The sequence below is a fragment of the Perca fluviatilis genome, chromosome 23 (assembly GCF_010015445.1).
Source record: "Perca fluviatilis chromosome 23, GENO_Pfluv_1.0, whole genome shotgun sequence".
NCBI lineage: Eukaryota > Metazoa > Chordata > Actinopteri > Perciformes > Percidae > Perca > Perca fluviatilis.
In genome coordinates, this window is record NC_053134.1 from 13,082,507 (window position 1) to 13,095,727 (window position 13,221).

Sequence of the window (13,221 nt, forward strand, 5' to 3'; positions counted from 1 at the left end):
GAGGCTTTGTATTCTTTTCTTGTTAATGGCCAGACAGAGTAGACTTAAGGACAGGATGCAACATATTAGGAATAAACCCAAAATAGAGTTCCTATGTTTAATTCATTTAACCTGTGCCAAATATTGTGCAACTTGAGCAAGGTGATTATGAGAGGTTAGGTGAGACCCAGGATGGGATGTTGCCCTATGGTTTGATCTGCCTGCACTACTTCACCTTGCCCCTTTTATTTCTGTTCTGCATGATGTCATTACCTGCTTTTTATATTAACTTTATCAAAACTTTAATTTGAGACGGTTTCAAAAGTGACCCCTAAAATGTTGTACAGTAGGCTTGTGTGAATGTTGTTGGGAGTACTGTTAATAAAAGTGTTCTGTAAAAAGCACTCAGATTCCCCGTTCCCTTTGTTCGACTAATTATTAGCATGATACATAAATAATTTTCTATTTAAGACAATTTTCGAATGAACTGCTGTTGCCACTTCTATTCTGATAATGCAAACTAGATCAAGGTGATATCATGCATGTCGTTTGTCCTGTTGATAATACTAAATGTGCCAAAATGTCAATTAACTTTTTAGAGCCATAAAGCTAAGATATCAAAGTTTACCCACACTTAAAACTCCAATATAATTTATAGTGGTGTACATTTTTCAAAAGAAAAGTTTAAATACAAAGTTGTGTTATGTAGGTAGTGAAGCACTGGTTAAAAAAGTGATCTTATTTCAAATTTTTTTAAATAGATGCATTTATTATGTCCTTTATAAACCACATATTACAATATATAAGCGCCAAAAATGAATACCACAAATGTATATTTAAATGCAAGAGCAAAAAATCAAAGTCACAGATTTTTGATTACAGCCAGAACTGGGAATATGTTCAAGTGCACAAAACACAATTTAATATATTGACAAAAAGCTGACAGAAGCTACTAACTTCCAGCATCTGCTGTGAAATTTCACAACGCAATCCAAATATTTTTCCATCTTTTGTGCCACTGAACACAAACCATCTGAAGATTAAGGACTAATGCATTTTTATAGGATTTTTCTTGGCAAGCAGATCAACAAGAGCGTGGAGATGGAGCAAAGAAGTAAAGAGCCAAAAGGATGAGGTAGACAACCACTAGAGCAGTGCCTGCAAACAAAAGAGTTGATCTACATGTCAATTCAAGCTTAACATTTACAACAACAAAATACAGGCCATATGCACACATCCTCTTATCTGCTGACTCTTGAATCTGCATGGTTTAGAAGTTAAGGTATAACTAATTGCTTATTTGCCAACATCTAATATTTTGTTGGTCTATGTGAATTGATGTCCATTATGTGGAGAAATCTCTGCATCCTGACTCACCCTGAAAGTAGTCACATTTTCCATCCATGAAGATGTAGTTGACCAGAATGACACTAAAGATGCTGGCCCACAGATGAATATCACTGAACACAAGCACAAATCCAACATCCTGGGGGAAAAGAGTTTGCTGTGTCATGATTGAAACAATTGCATTATGTAAAAAAATCTATTAGTTACAAAAACTGGGTGCTTACATAGAAGGCATTGAAGAGTACGAGCAGTGGAATCTGAATCATGCAGACCTGCACAGCAATGCAACTGCCCACTTCAAGACTGTAGACAAAGACCATATAAGTATATAAGTTTAAAAGAAGAAATTGTATAACATGTAATGCTGTTCAAACAATGAACATCTTTTTGTTTATAAATGAGTAAAATTACAAATTAGACATTGAACTATCACACTACGGTTATTTAGTCATTGCTTAAAAAAGGGACAGTTCACCCCAAAATCAAAAATACATATTTTTCCATCTTATTTTTTCACAAACCTTGTTGTGAGAGCAGTTTCATGTAGAAACAATTTTTTTTCTACCGAAATATGCCCCCCAAAGCGCGAAGAAAGAAGCAGACAAGATGCTGTTGCTCAGGAAAGCGTGAGCTAGAGAGTCACTCCTCTCTGGCAGGAGGCTGAGGTCCATCAGGACCAAAAGCTCACGCCACAAGAACAGTTCCCCCCCCCCCTCCAATCAGCCACTAGCCTTATCAACAAGGCCCGCAACCCACCCGGACACTCTCCGCACTCCAGCTCTGGCTCTACATGCCAGTGTACTTACTCTGCTGTACTGCTCTTTTTAATTTTACTTTTAACTTAATACATACTGTGTACATTTACTTAAACGGTTTATATTCTATTTAGAGAATGTGTGACATGCACCAAAAACACCAAAACAAAATTCCTTATGTGTAAAAAAAAAAAAAAAAAAAAAAAAAAAACACATACTTGCCAATAAAGATTTTCTGATTCTGAGATGTAAACATTAATGCCATCCTCCTCGGTTGAGCTGTAATGTTAGTTAGCTCAGGTGAGCTAGCCTATTGGTTAGCTATACATCCCCACTACTATTAGCTGTTGTAATTGTTTTATGTGGACCCCAGGAAGAGTAGCTGCTACACTGTTAGCAGCTAATGGGGATCTGAAATAAAGATAAAAGATAAAGATAGCAATATCGGACCACAAGTTAGACATCCATGAGAAGCCTACGCTTCCTTTTGCGCAGCGATACAGTTGGCAGGTGTAGTTTGGTAGAAAGAAAATAGTTCCTACATGAAACTGTTCACAACCAGGGGCCTGTTTCACAAAACCAAGATAAGGGATTAAGCTGGGATTTCCCAGTTATCCTGGATGAATTTAGCCTTGACTCGGTTTCACGAAAGCGGAGGTACATAAATCACCATGGAAATTTATTCTGTGCAGCTAGCCTGCTCCCGACCAGGCTAACAGCCAGGATTTATTTAATCCTGGAGCCTTTTTCTGATCACCCAGCAGTGGTTTTACCCTATTGTTATTATCAGCCTGGATTAAAATACAACAGGTGCAAATTTCTGTTCATTTAACTACTGATATTATTTAAAGTTGTGACCATTATTTTTTTTAAATAATTATTCATGTGACAGTCATTGTTACTGTTATATTGCTGTATGAAGACTGCTGTTCACATATTGTTAGAAGTTTGATGAATATATTATGGCAGTTGTTGAGATAATTAGAAAAGGCTGATAACATTGCAAATGTGTTTTAAATGAAGTCTGTTAAACAAGGAAATAATAAAATGTGTACATTTCTATAGTTGACCAATGCCCTTGAATTATTTTAGTTGATTAATTTTGTTTTAAATTCTTTAACAATAAGGATCGTGTTTGTTCCTCTTCCATGTACATTGTATTTGGCATTCTTAGCACACAATTTGTGTTGTCCAGTAAACTGGGACTATAATTTGGGAGGATTGTACAATTTTAAGAACATATCCTAATTGTACAATCCTCCCAAATGATAGTCTTAGTTCACTGGACCAATAACTATCTAGTGATGTATGCTACTGTACATTCATGTAACAACAGGGAGAGGACACCTCAATGGTTTTTGACCTTATATATTGCTGGGGGGAAATAACCGATGAATATACTCTGTTCCATTCATGTTTACAGTGTGCATGGCATTTATCACTTAATTATCATTATAGTTTCTAGATTTTAGAGTCCAATTTCTTTCTATGTCCATACATATGGCAGAGTAAGGCATAGGCTATAATATGTAGAGAAGGAAACTCGTCCTCTATAAAAAAAATAAAATAAATAAAACTAACGCAAAAAAAAAAAAAAAAAAGTGTGGCAGATAATAGCGGACAAACTGAATGATCGTGTAAAAATATACATTTATGAACTACTGCTCGTAACTGAAAGCATTCAATGAGTCACTGTCATTTGCAAAAACGAACAGTTGAACACTTTGCATTAAAATCGAGCAGTGGAAGTTAATATGACTTAGGACATTTATATTGTAGCCCGTGAGAGAGAGGGAGAGGAACAGAGTGAAAGAGATATTTACGCATCATATTCTAGCGTTATAGAAAATTTATCTTCATGGTAAATTTCCTGAGTAACATTATCTTCTGCTTACTTTTAAGGCAAAGAGTACAACTGTTAATTTGTGCAAATGATTAGTAGCCTAATCCTTGAATGGAATGATTATAACGGCTTCAATTTAGAGCAGTGGTCAGTTAATGTATATATTTAGGCTATAATTACGCATTCAGTCGGTCCGCGATTGTCTGCTACGCTTTCTCTCGCTGTTTCACTACAGCGGCTGTTTCTTTTCTTTTTATACAAATAATGTGTTTCACGTCATCATACTTTCACAAGAAGCTGCTGCTCACTCTGTATAAAGTATGTACAATGCGTATTCTCCATTTTGGCATCAGTAAATCTGTGATCGACCTCGCAGTCTTGAGGAAAGCCGTGGACGCGCATCTATCTGAATTACTTCAGCCTGGCTCAACCTAGTCGCTCCTCCTCAGCCTGGCTTGGCCTTCGTGAAACGCACCAAGCCAGGATGCACAGATTAGACTAGGTCAAGCCTCGCTTTATCAGTTATCCTGGATTTATATATTCTGCTTTTGTGAAACAGGCCCCAGGTCTGTGGGTTATCTTGAGTAACCATATCATGTTTTTCTAGAAAAACGACACTGTTGTTAAGTTTTTCAAATTTATTCTTTTGGTGTTTTGAGCACCACACGCCGAGTGCCATCTAGATTTAAATTATTGGGAGAGAAGGCAGATATCTCTATGGCCCATACCTCCAACACTGGGCAACTCACATCAAAACAATCTAGATTGATAAAAAGCACATAAACAGGTAAGAGGTAAAATATGTTTTTTTGATTTTGGGATGAACTGCCCCTTCAAATATTGTGCTCGCTTGCTAGTGGGCTATGGCCTGTATAAAGTGGAAGAAGGCGGTAATTAAAAATTATACTCCAACAGCAAAGTGTACTCTAACCTCAGGCTGATGTTGTTCTGCAGTGCAAATTGGATCCCATTGACAATCTCAGGAAGCTCTGGCACCATGGCCAACACTGTGACACCGATGAAGTACTGCAAAAGGGGGCAGCATAAAGTACAAAGAAACACATTGAGGTTTATAAAATGTTTACTAACTCTTGGAGTCAGTTTATCAAAAATGTATTCCAGGTTGTGAATTTCAACTTGAATTGAAGGTTTGCATCTTCTTCTATATACTAATGTGGTCTTATCAACCAAGGACCAATGATACTTGGAATCTAAGTGGCATTTCCCTTCCTCTTCAAAAGATAAAGCATTTTGAATACCTGAGAGATGCGGGAATGGGTCAGAATAGGCTCAATGTTCTCCGTGCTGAGGTCTGCGCAGCAGGCCATCAATATTGTGGAAACAATCAGCACTCCAAGAGCCCTCCACCGGGACCAGTGGACTACATGATGACCTGCTGGTGACATACACACGATAAGCTTACCAGCGTTTAACGTTTATGACTTACCTTACTGTTGCAGGACGTTTTTCTCCACTTTTACATCCATCCAGTTGAGTTCGAAGTCTGAACTTTCTCCCATATTTAGGTTCTTCACCCTCACATGCTGAAGGCCTTTGGCATGCACAATTTTACTTTACTGCAAGGGAAATGCTTTCCTCACATGCACAAATATAGCAGGCAACAGGCAAGTCAGTGTGTCGCAATGTTCCTTCACCAAAAAGATTAAAGAACACTACATGCACACCACATACACATGCACACAAACACACACCTGTTGCAATGTGGCTGGTGGAAACAATGCTGGCATTAATACATGTGTTGGCTGCAAGGAGATGGCCAGTGGTGACCTCACCAGTGGGGTGATAGTTGCTGGTACCCTCTTGTGCATACTGACCACCGTGTGCATGGCCCCCTTGACCATCGCTGATATGGATATCATAGATGTGAGAGTGGGTTTTCAGTGTGAAGATAAGGCCGATCAGGTATGCAGAAGGCAGCAGCACAGAAATCGTGTACACCAGGGGCCTGGAAAAGATTATTTCTTTAATAATTTAATAATTAAAAGACTATTCAGTCCGTTACTTAGAAAAAAGAAAATTTGTATGTAGCACCTAGACTTACTCAATATGGGACAGGATCAATTGTGGGTCAGCTGAACTCTGTTAAAAAAAAAAAAAATAATAATAATAATAATAATAATAATAATAATAATAATAATAATAATAATAAGGTGACCATATGAATAAATACATTTTAAAAGCCTTTTTTATATCATCAAGCTGTGGAGAACCATAAAGATTCAATATTCATGGTAGGAATGTCTGGAATATGTTGATACAAACATCAAGGCATTGAAGCACTGCAAACAGTTCCCTCGCCATTTCCAGGTGCAGGGACAATTGGCAAATCTGGATTTTAGTATAGGTTTTCAAATTTGCATGAAGTCATATAAAAGGTTTAGTGAAGCAGCCCACCGTGTCATAGTGACAATGCTTGCAGATGAAGGCTACACTGGCATTGCCTGGAATACTGGTGCAGCTTTCACACATCAGATTACCAAAGGTCTTGGAGAAGAGAGTGGGAGCAAACACACCTGGGGAAAATATTACAACATGAGGGTCAAGTTTTATGATTGCATTAGTGGAGGACATATTGTTTAAAAAGGAGTTCTATGTGCAGCTGCCATACATACCTCCTACGGATATGAAAAGCAAAGCCGAGCTCACTCCAGCTGAACGACTGTTAAAACGCTGCTCTTGGTGTTTAATGCCCCCAATGATCATACAGATCCCCTGTGCAGTTGACAAACACAAACAGCAAGAGGTTCATAATCATGTCAGAGTATCATGCTGAATGTTAACTGATATGTACACATGTTCATCGGTCTTTCTCAGGCACTCACAGGTACGAACAGTATACACCCGAGCAAGGTCCCAGTGAGTGCTGATTTAACCACCTCTTCATAACATTTGGTCTTAGCATTGTGTCCCTGCAGTAGTGCTGTGATGTAGAATGTCATCTCCGTGATGGAGCCGAATGTCGCATTCACCACCGCTCCCACTGCAAAGTTACTCTGTGCAGAAATGCTGTGGGAATATGCAGATTTACCAATAAGCAACCATTAAATATATTGTGCATCTGAATTCATGAGGAAAATTACACCCCAAGTCTGCACTGTCTCCTTTCATTAACATTCATCTACTGGCCAGAGACAGAAATGCAAAATAGTGGCCAGGTTGGATCAGTGGGTAGAGCAGGCGCACATATACCGAGAGGTTTATGCCTCGACGCAGAGGTCCAGCATTCGAATCCGACCGGTGACAATTTCCTGCATGTCATCCCCCTCTCTCCCCTTTCTCACCTAGCTGTCCTGTCAAATTAAAGGCGGAAAAGCCCTAAAAAAATAATCTTAAAAGAAATGCAAAATAAAACCTTACCTGGCAATACCCATACCAATATAGTAGGATAGAGGAATGATGGAAGCGATGGCTGTGGCAAATTTGGCCTCCGCACTGCAGACATTGTGTTCACGGTCAGTATAACCAATAATGAGAGTGAATAATACCAGGGGAAGCATGTCTGCAAGGAACATAGACTTAAAGAGAACAAACGAATGGACAGTGGACAAACCACAACTGTATTGACCTTTTACATCTGCAGTACACAAACCCTTTTTGAAATAAAATCAGGATTTGGGATGGCAAACATATATTACTTAAGGATGGATAGATGTCCACAATGCTTATCTTCTACTACTATGACCAAAGATGACATTGAGACAACTACAGTTTTCCCGTCTCCTGCTCTTAACTGCGCACACAATTCCACCACAACACTTTGAGTATACAGGAGACCAGTATATTGAAATGCAATCCGATGGTGCCATAGCTGAACTCTTACAAGCAAACAAACTTTTCTTACAGGTCCCTTACTTTCATCAAGTTAGATCCAATGAACCAAAAAGGATACTGAGAGCGAAAATGTTGATTCCTTGGACAGTGTATTTGTAGTAATACACATTGAAAGCTTGATAACAGCATAAGATGACTCTGGTCTCACACTCAATTGTCTGCTAAAGAGGATATAAAACACTTACCGCAAGTTACAAATTAATTTATTAGATGTAAACCGTCATTTAACAGATAAGGGCCAGTTTATACAAAACTCAAGACAAAAAAAAAATTTCTCGCTTCCCTCTAGTGGTAACATTTCTTTCCATGAACAACATCTAATCCACCAATGGCAATTCTAACAGTGAGCTATTTTCTCTGAAGTCAATTCACAACATTTCACAGTGTTAGTGGCAGATGCAAACTATGTACAGTACATGTTATACACCACTTGTTGGTAAATGAAAAGTATGTTCTTTTTGATTTGGTTAAACTGATCCTTTAAGTATAAAAAAAAAATAAAAAGTCATGAAAGTCATAGAAACCAATTAGATTGGCCATTTACACACTGCAACAGTGCCATTTTCACATAAGAACTCCTAGCACTTCAGTTAGCATAGCAAATAAGGCTAGAAAAAAAAAAGTATAGTTCTATCTATCTATCCATCTATCCATCTATCCATCTATCCATCCATCTAATCTTGTAGTTGGTGTTTTGATAAGCATGACCAGTGCAGCAAAAGAAGGAAAATACTGCACACATTCCTTGCCTCGACACCTTTCTCTCAACTAACCACTGACATTTTAGAAAATGAACAAGCACCTTTTCCAGCCTGTGAATCTGAATGTCCTCTGGTGCCATGAGGAGGACAATGGTCAGTGTGCGAGCATTCATCTTGGCTACAGGTATAGTGAAGACCAGCAGCCATGAGAGCACACAGGCCAGGGAGTGGACCACAGCCAAGACAGGATAACCCAGCAACAACCAAACACAAGTGCTGACGCGACACTGCAGAGAGCGAGAGAGAAAAAACAACGATCGATCGATAGATAGATAGATAGACAGATAGACAGATAGACAGATAGACAGATAACTAAATGTTCATTGCGCCAAGTGATTAAGGTCATTCTGACTGTTACCCAGTGCTTTGAAGTTTTTCTAGCTGGTGGTTCTGGGACAGGGATCTCAATAGGGATTGGGGAAGACATCAGAAGGGGCCTGGAGTCCTTGTCACTGACCCGGTCCTTACTGTTGTCACTGGCCCTCTCTTCAGGAATGACCTCACACTTTGGAGGCTTTGCAACGGATCTCTTAACTACATCCCCGGCCTGAAAATGGCAGAGATAACAGGATATGGTGAATAATTACTCATTGGTAATTTTGCAATGGCACTTAAATATTGGAATAGTATTATACTACATATCAAATTACCTTTTCTATCGACTTCCCAAATGGCCAAATAAAGTACCATGCCATCTTGAAACAAAGTTTGCCTAAACAAAGAATTTAAAAAAAATTGCATGATGCTCCACATTTCAGGGGACACTAAAATACTCTCTGGTTTATGGATACATACCATAAGGGGCACCGAAGATTGTTAGAAACATTACAGGACAAATGATAAAGTAGATTAAAGATATCCACCATCCAAATAAAATTACATAAACTATGTTCCCAAAGGTGACCACTGGGCCTGAAAGAGAGAAGAAATCCCATATACAGGTTATTGTTCACATAACAATTCCATATTTGTCTGTATCTCAGTCCTGTTAAACAGAATTAAAGTGCAAAGAGAGAGAGAGAGCGAGAGAGAGAGAGAGAAAAAAAAAAAAGAGACCTTCTTGAGGCTTAACAATGCTAAGATCAGAGTAGAGCCCTTTGATGATGTCTGATCGGTCTTCAATGGGCTTCTCCGTTACATTGCCCTTCCACTTTCTGAAGCCAAACTGAAAAAGGAGTGATTTTAAAGTCAAAGTATGTCACAAAAAACAATAAACGTAAATGGGGGCCAGCCCACATTTTGAGAAACACTGAATTTAATAAAACTTGGGAAGCAGTAAGACATCCTTTTCACAGCTGCCTTTTTTAAATGTGCCCAGGCATTTTTTAATTCTTTATTAAATAACAATGAAAAAGGTGATACTAATGGAGGTGCAGGGGAGTGTTTGGAGTGAGCCTTAACAGTCAAGAACCACCTTGTAGTTGTTGGCTTCCCTTTGGGCCTCCACCTCATTTTCAGCTCTGATTGTGGTCTTTGTGGTGCTTTCATGCCAACTCTCTTCTCCACACCGAGACAGAGAAGATCTGGAGGTGCCTTGTCCTCCTGTGCAGATCACATCTGTGAGAAAACTCTTCCACATGGCAATACAAGAACATATCACGATAATAATTCACAATAAACAGCAGTGATGCATGCTCTCGCCCTTTCATTTGACCCGTCCTGTCTAACAATCATTTTTGTGATATCATGTAACGTCTCATTCACCTCTGGGGACGGTGAGGAAACATTTGGGTGTGAAGTGACAGAAGTAGTGGGCAGAAGCATCTGGGGAGGGTGTCTCCACTGCGCCTAGCTCTGGATGATGGGGGCCAACACAGAGCCAATCAGTTTGGGACTGTCGTCGTGGAACATGTGGATGCTGTTCAGGATCTCCAGAGTGCTCTGGATAAGGAAATATCATGGAGAACAGAGCTTTACATACACAATATTTTGACATGAATTGATTTTTTTTGCCAGTTCAGCAGTGACTTTATGCATTGCATCACACATTGGTCATTGCATTAGAGGTGTAGCAGTTGATTGAGATCCAGGACCAATGCCTTTCAGCCATGGTGAAAAGTGTGTGACTAACAAAAACCTCCTGAGAGTCATGCAGTGTCCCCTCTGCCAAGACTGATCACATTATAAATGCATTGCATCACAGAGATGAGAAAACTGTGCTATGATTTGTAATTAAAATTAGAATTAAAAATGGATAGATTCAGGAAGCAACTGGAAGTTGATGAAGGAGACTGCACATTCAGAAATAGCATCTTTCAACACCTCAGAAAACTGAAATCAAATGCCCTTTTTAAAACTACTATGGTAGTGTGCTGACAACTTTAAGAATACAGCCAGAAGCTAAGGAGAGAACTGTCTTTTGGCTGCATGAAAGTTAGGAACAATAAATGATTGCTCATTTGTCTGCGTAATGAGACAATCCACCAAACTAACATTATGTGAATAAGATGGATAATCTGCATTATGATTGCAAAATTGTGATCATCACAAGGCAATCGCCATATAAAGTACAGGAAAGAAGCAATGCTTCTGATTTCGGACACAATCCTCACCTCCACCTGTCCGTAGAGGTATACCAAAATTGACCTCAGTGACGTCTATACGTTTACAATGACTTCAAAACAATTCTTCTAGGAAAAAAGGGGACTTCTATGGAGTTCGACAGTCAAACAGAAAGTCCTACAGAACGTGTTTTTCGCTCTCAAAGTTTAGTTCAGATTGAAGGGAAGCTTGGCAGCACAGGTGCCTTTGATGAACGCGCAAGTCAAATGTCAAAGAAGCCAAGAAATAAACACAAAACGCAAAGACAAATTATGATAGCCAGAAAATTCCGTTGTAGAGGAACAAACTCAGGGTGTTGGTTGAATGGAGGTCAATGCGAAAGCCACAGCAGAAGCAGAGTAGTTTAGTCTTACCTAAATCATTCGAGGATCTTCTACGCAGGTTCTCCACATCAAATGGCATCAGCGAAGACTTTATGTGTGACATTTTGCCAGTCTATTCCCCAAGTGTCGCTCCTGTCCTGTATCATCTGTGCGTCAAGTGTTCACTCCCTCTTTATGAAGTCTGCCGTGGGGTCATGATTGTTCACCTCGGTAGTCTGACGCCCAGCAAAGACAGAGAGGGGCGGGGAGGTGGATGGAGTAGCAGCGATGACTGCAAGATTTAAAATCTTACTGTTTCAGTCTTTTTATTTATTTATTTTTGGGGGGTTTTGTCTCTGATGATCTTAACATTTCTTTTCTTTTCTTTTTTTTTTACTTTATTTAGAATCTAATACGTACAGCAAATTAGGAATTACAAAAAAGACAGAACAAGCTTCAAACCCCCCACCCGCCCCTACCACTCCCCCATGCATTCATACCACAATCACAACCACAATCAACCTCACATTCATAGTGTTTTGACAAGAAAGCAAACTATAAATAAAAAGAAGCACAAAGCAAACAAAATTAATAACAAAGAGAATAAAAAATAACATTAATCAATACTACTAAAAAAAAAATGTCAATAGACAAAACACAATACAATTAGCAAAACATTTATAATATTACACATGTTACTCCTTTAAGAGAGTACACCTAATATTTATATCTCTAAATCAAGTAAACAGACATTCCATTTCTTTTCAATGCTCAGTTATTCTGTTGTTATTTGTTGCTATAATTGTTTCTAGCATATGCTGATGATAAACTCTATTCTTAAAGTGTTTTATACATAGATTTGATATAGTTTTCGCTTTAAAAATAAACATTTTACCTATCAAAATAATCATATTCAAAAAGTGTTTGCATTTACCCTCAAACACACATAACAAAATATTCTGAGGTGTGATTCGCAAAACAATATCCATAGACCTTAACCATATCTGTATATTGGCCCAAAATTTAGCCACGTGCGGGCAAAAATAAAACAAATGCATCAGGTCCTCCTCCTCATCCCCACAGAACCTGCAACAAGGGTCTTTTTCTATCTGCCATTTAACCAGAGACTTTTTTGTTGCAATAATTTTATAAAATATTTTAAGTTGAAATATTCTGGAATATGAATCAATTGTAGTTCTATAGATTGTTTTAAAGTAATCTTTCCACAAAATAGGTTCATTAAATTCATCTTCCCAAAACAGGCAGGTTCTGTGTGGAAAAAGTGCAGTGCCTGTGATATTTAATTTCCAAATATATATTATTTTATTTATCTTTACACCAGATAACCATTTTAAACATCTTATTGGTGGGAGACAAACCATAAATTTATTCTTCTTACCATTTTGCAATTTTATTTTCCAAATTTTGGGAATTGCAGAAATTAGCTGGTTAAATTGTAACCGATCGAGAGAAATGCTAAAAAATTCTTCACGTTTTCATAGGAAATTAAATCTCCAGATAAATCCAAAAGGTCATTGACAAAAATTAACCCATTTTTGACACATTCCTCCCACAACAATGGCTTGTCTCCAACCGTAATGTTTGAATTCATCCATAGCAACTGTGTCTGAATATCTTGAATTGTATCTGGAGGGTGGTACTGGAAATTCAACCAAGCCTTCAGTGCATCCTTGAAGAATGGTGATAATTCTTTAATTTTTCTATTTTGAAATAGTTTATCAATATGTATTGTTTTTATTTGGTAAAAAAGAAATATATTGTTCGAGAAGAAGGAAAAGGCTGAATATAATCTCTGGCTC

General features: G+C 38.2%; 1 protein-coding gene across 4 annotated transcripts; it reads right to left on the reverse strand.

The window, feature by feature from the left end:
* Window positions 1-733: 733 nt before the first annotated feature.
* cax1 (cation/H+ exchanger protein 1) lies at window positions 734-11,661 on the reverse strand. 4 transcript variants are annotated; one of them, XM_039791483.1, is made up of 20 exons: window positions 11,453-11,661; window positions 10,242-10,418; window positions 9,952-10,079; window positions 9,594-9,702; window positions 9,333-9,449; window positions 9,188-9,249; window positions 8,896-9,084; window positions 8,579-8,764; window positions 7,835-7,937; window positions 7,303-7,444; window positions 6,768-6,951; window positions 6,558-6,657; window positions 6,340-6,458; window positions 5,987-6,024; window positions 5,637-5,890; window positions 5,184-5,320; window positions 4,856-4,950; window positions 1,551-1,629; window positions 1,357-1,465; window positions 734-1,137 (listed from the first exon to the last, which is right to left on the reverse strand). In XM_039791483.1, exons 1-20 carry the CDS (start codon window positions 11,523-11,525, stop codon window positions 1,064-1,066), a joined length of 2,475 nt encoding a protein of 824 aa, XP_039647417.1. In that variant the 5' UTR covers window positions 11,526-11,661; the 3' UTR covers window positions 734-1,063. The 4 variants fall into 4 exon arrangements, with proteins under 4 accessions (XP_039647417.1, XP_039647420.1, XP_039647419.1 ...); XM_039791486.1 differs by having other exon boundaries at window positions 5,760-5,890; window positions 7,835-7,934; window positions 11,453-11,659; XM_039791485.1 differs by having other exon boundaries at window positions 5,184-5,317; window positions 5,760-5,890; window positions 11,453-11,659.
* Between the last annotated feature and the right edge of the window lie 1,560 nt (window positions 11,662-13,221).

Excerpts from the sequence above, each read along its gene's own strand:
- cax1 (XM_039791483.1), bottom strand. The coding sequence starts at position 11,525 with ATGTCACACATAAAGTCTTCGCTGATGCCATTTGATGTGGAGAACCTG. Across the intron at positions 5,321-5,636 it reads CACCAGCCACATTGCAACAG|CAGGTCATCATGTAGTCCAC; the intron begins GTGTGTGTTTGT and ends GTATGTCACCAG. Across the intron at positions 1,138-1,356 it reads AAAATGTGACTACTTTCAGG|GCACTGCTCTAGTGGTTGTC; the intron begins GTGAGTCAGGAT and ends TTTTGTTTGCAG.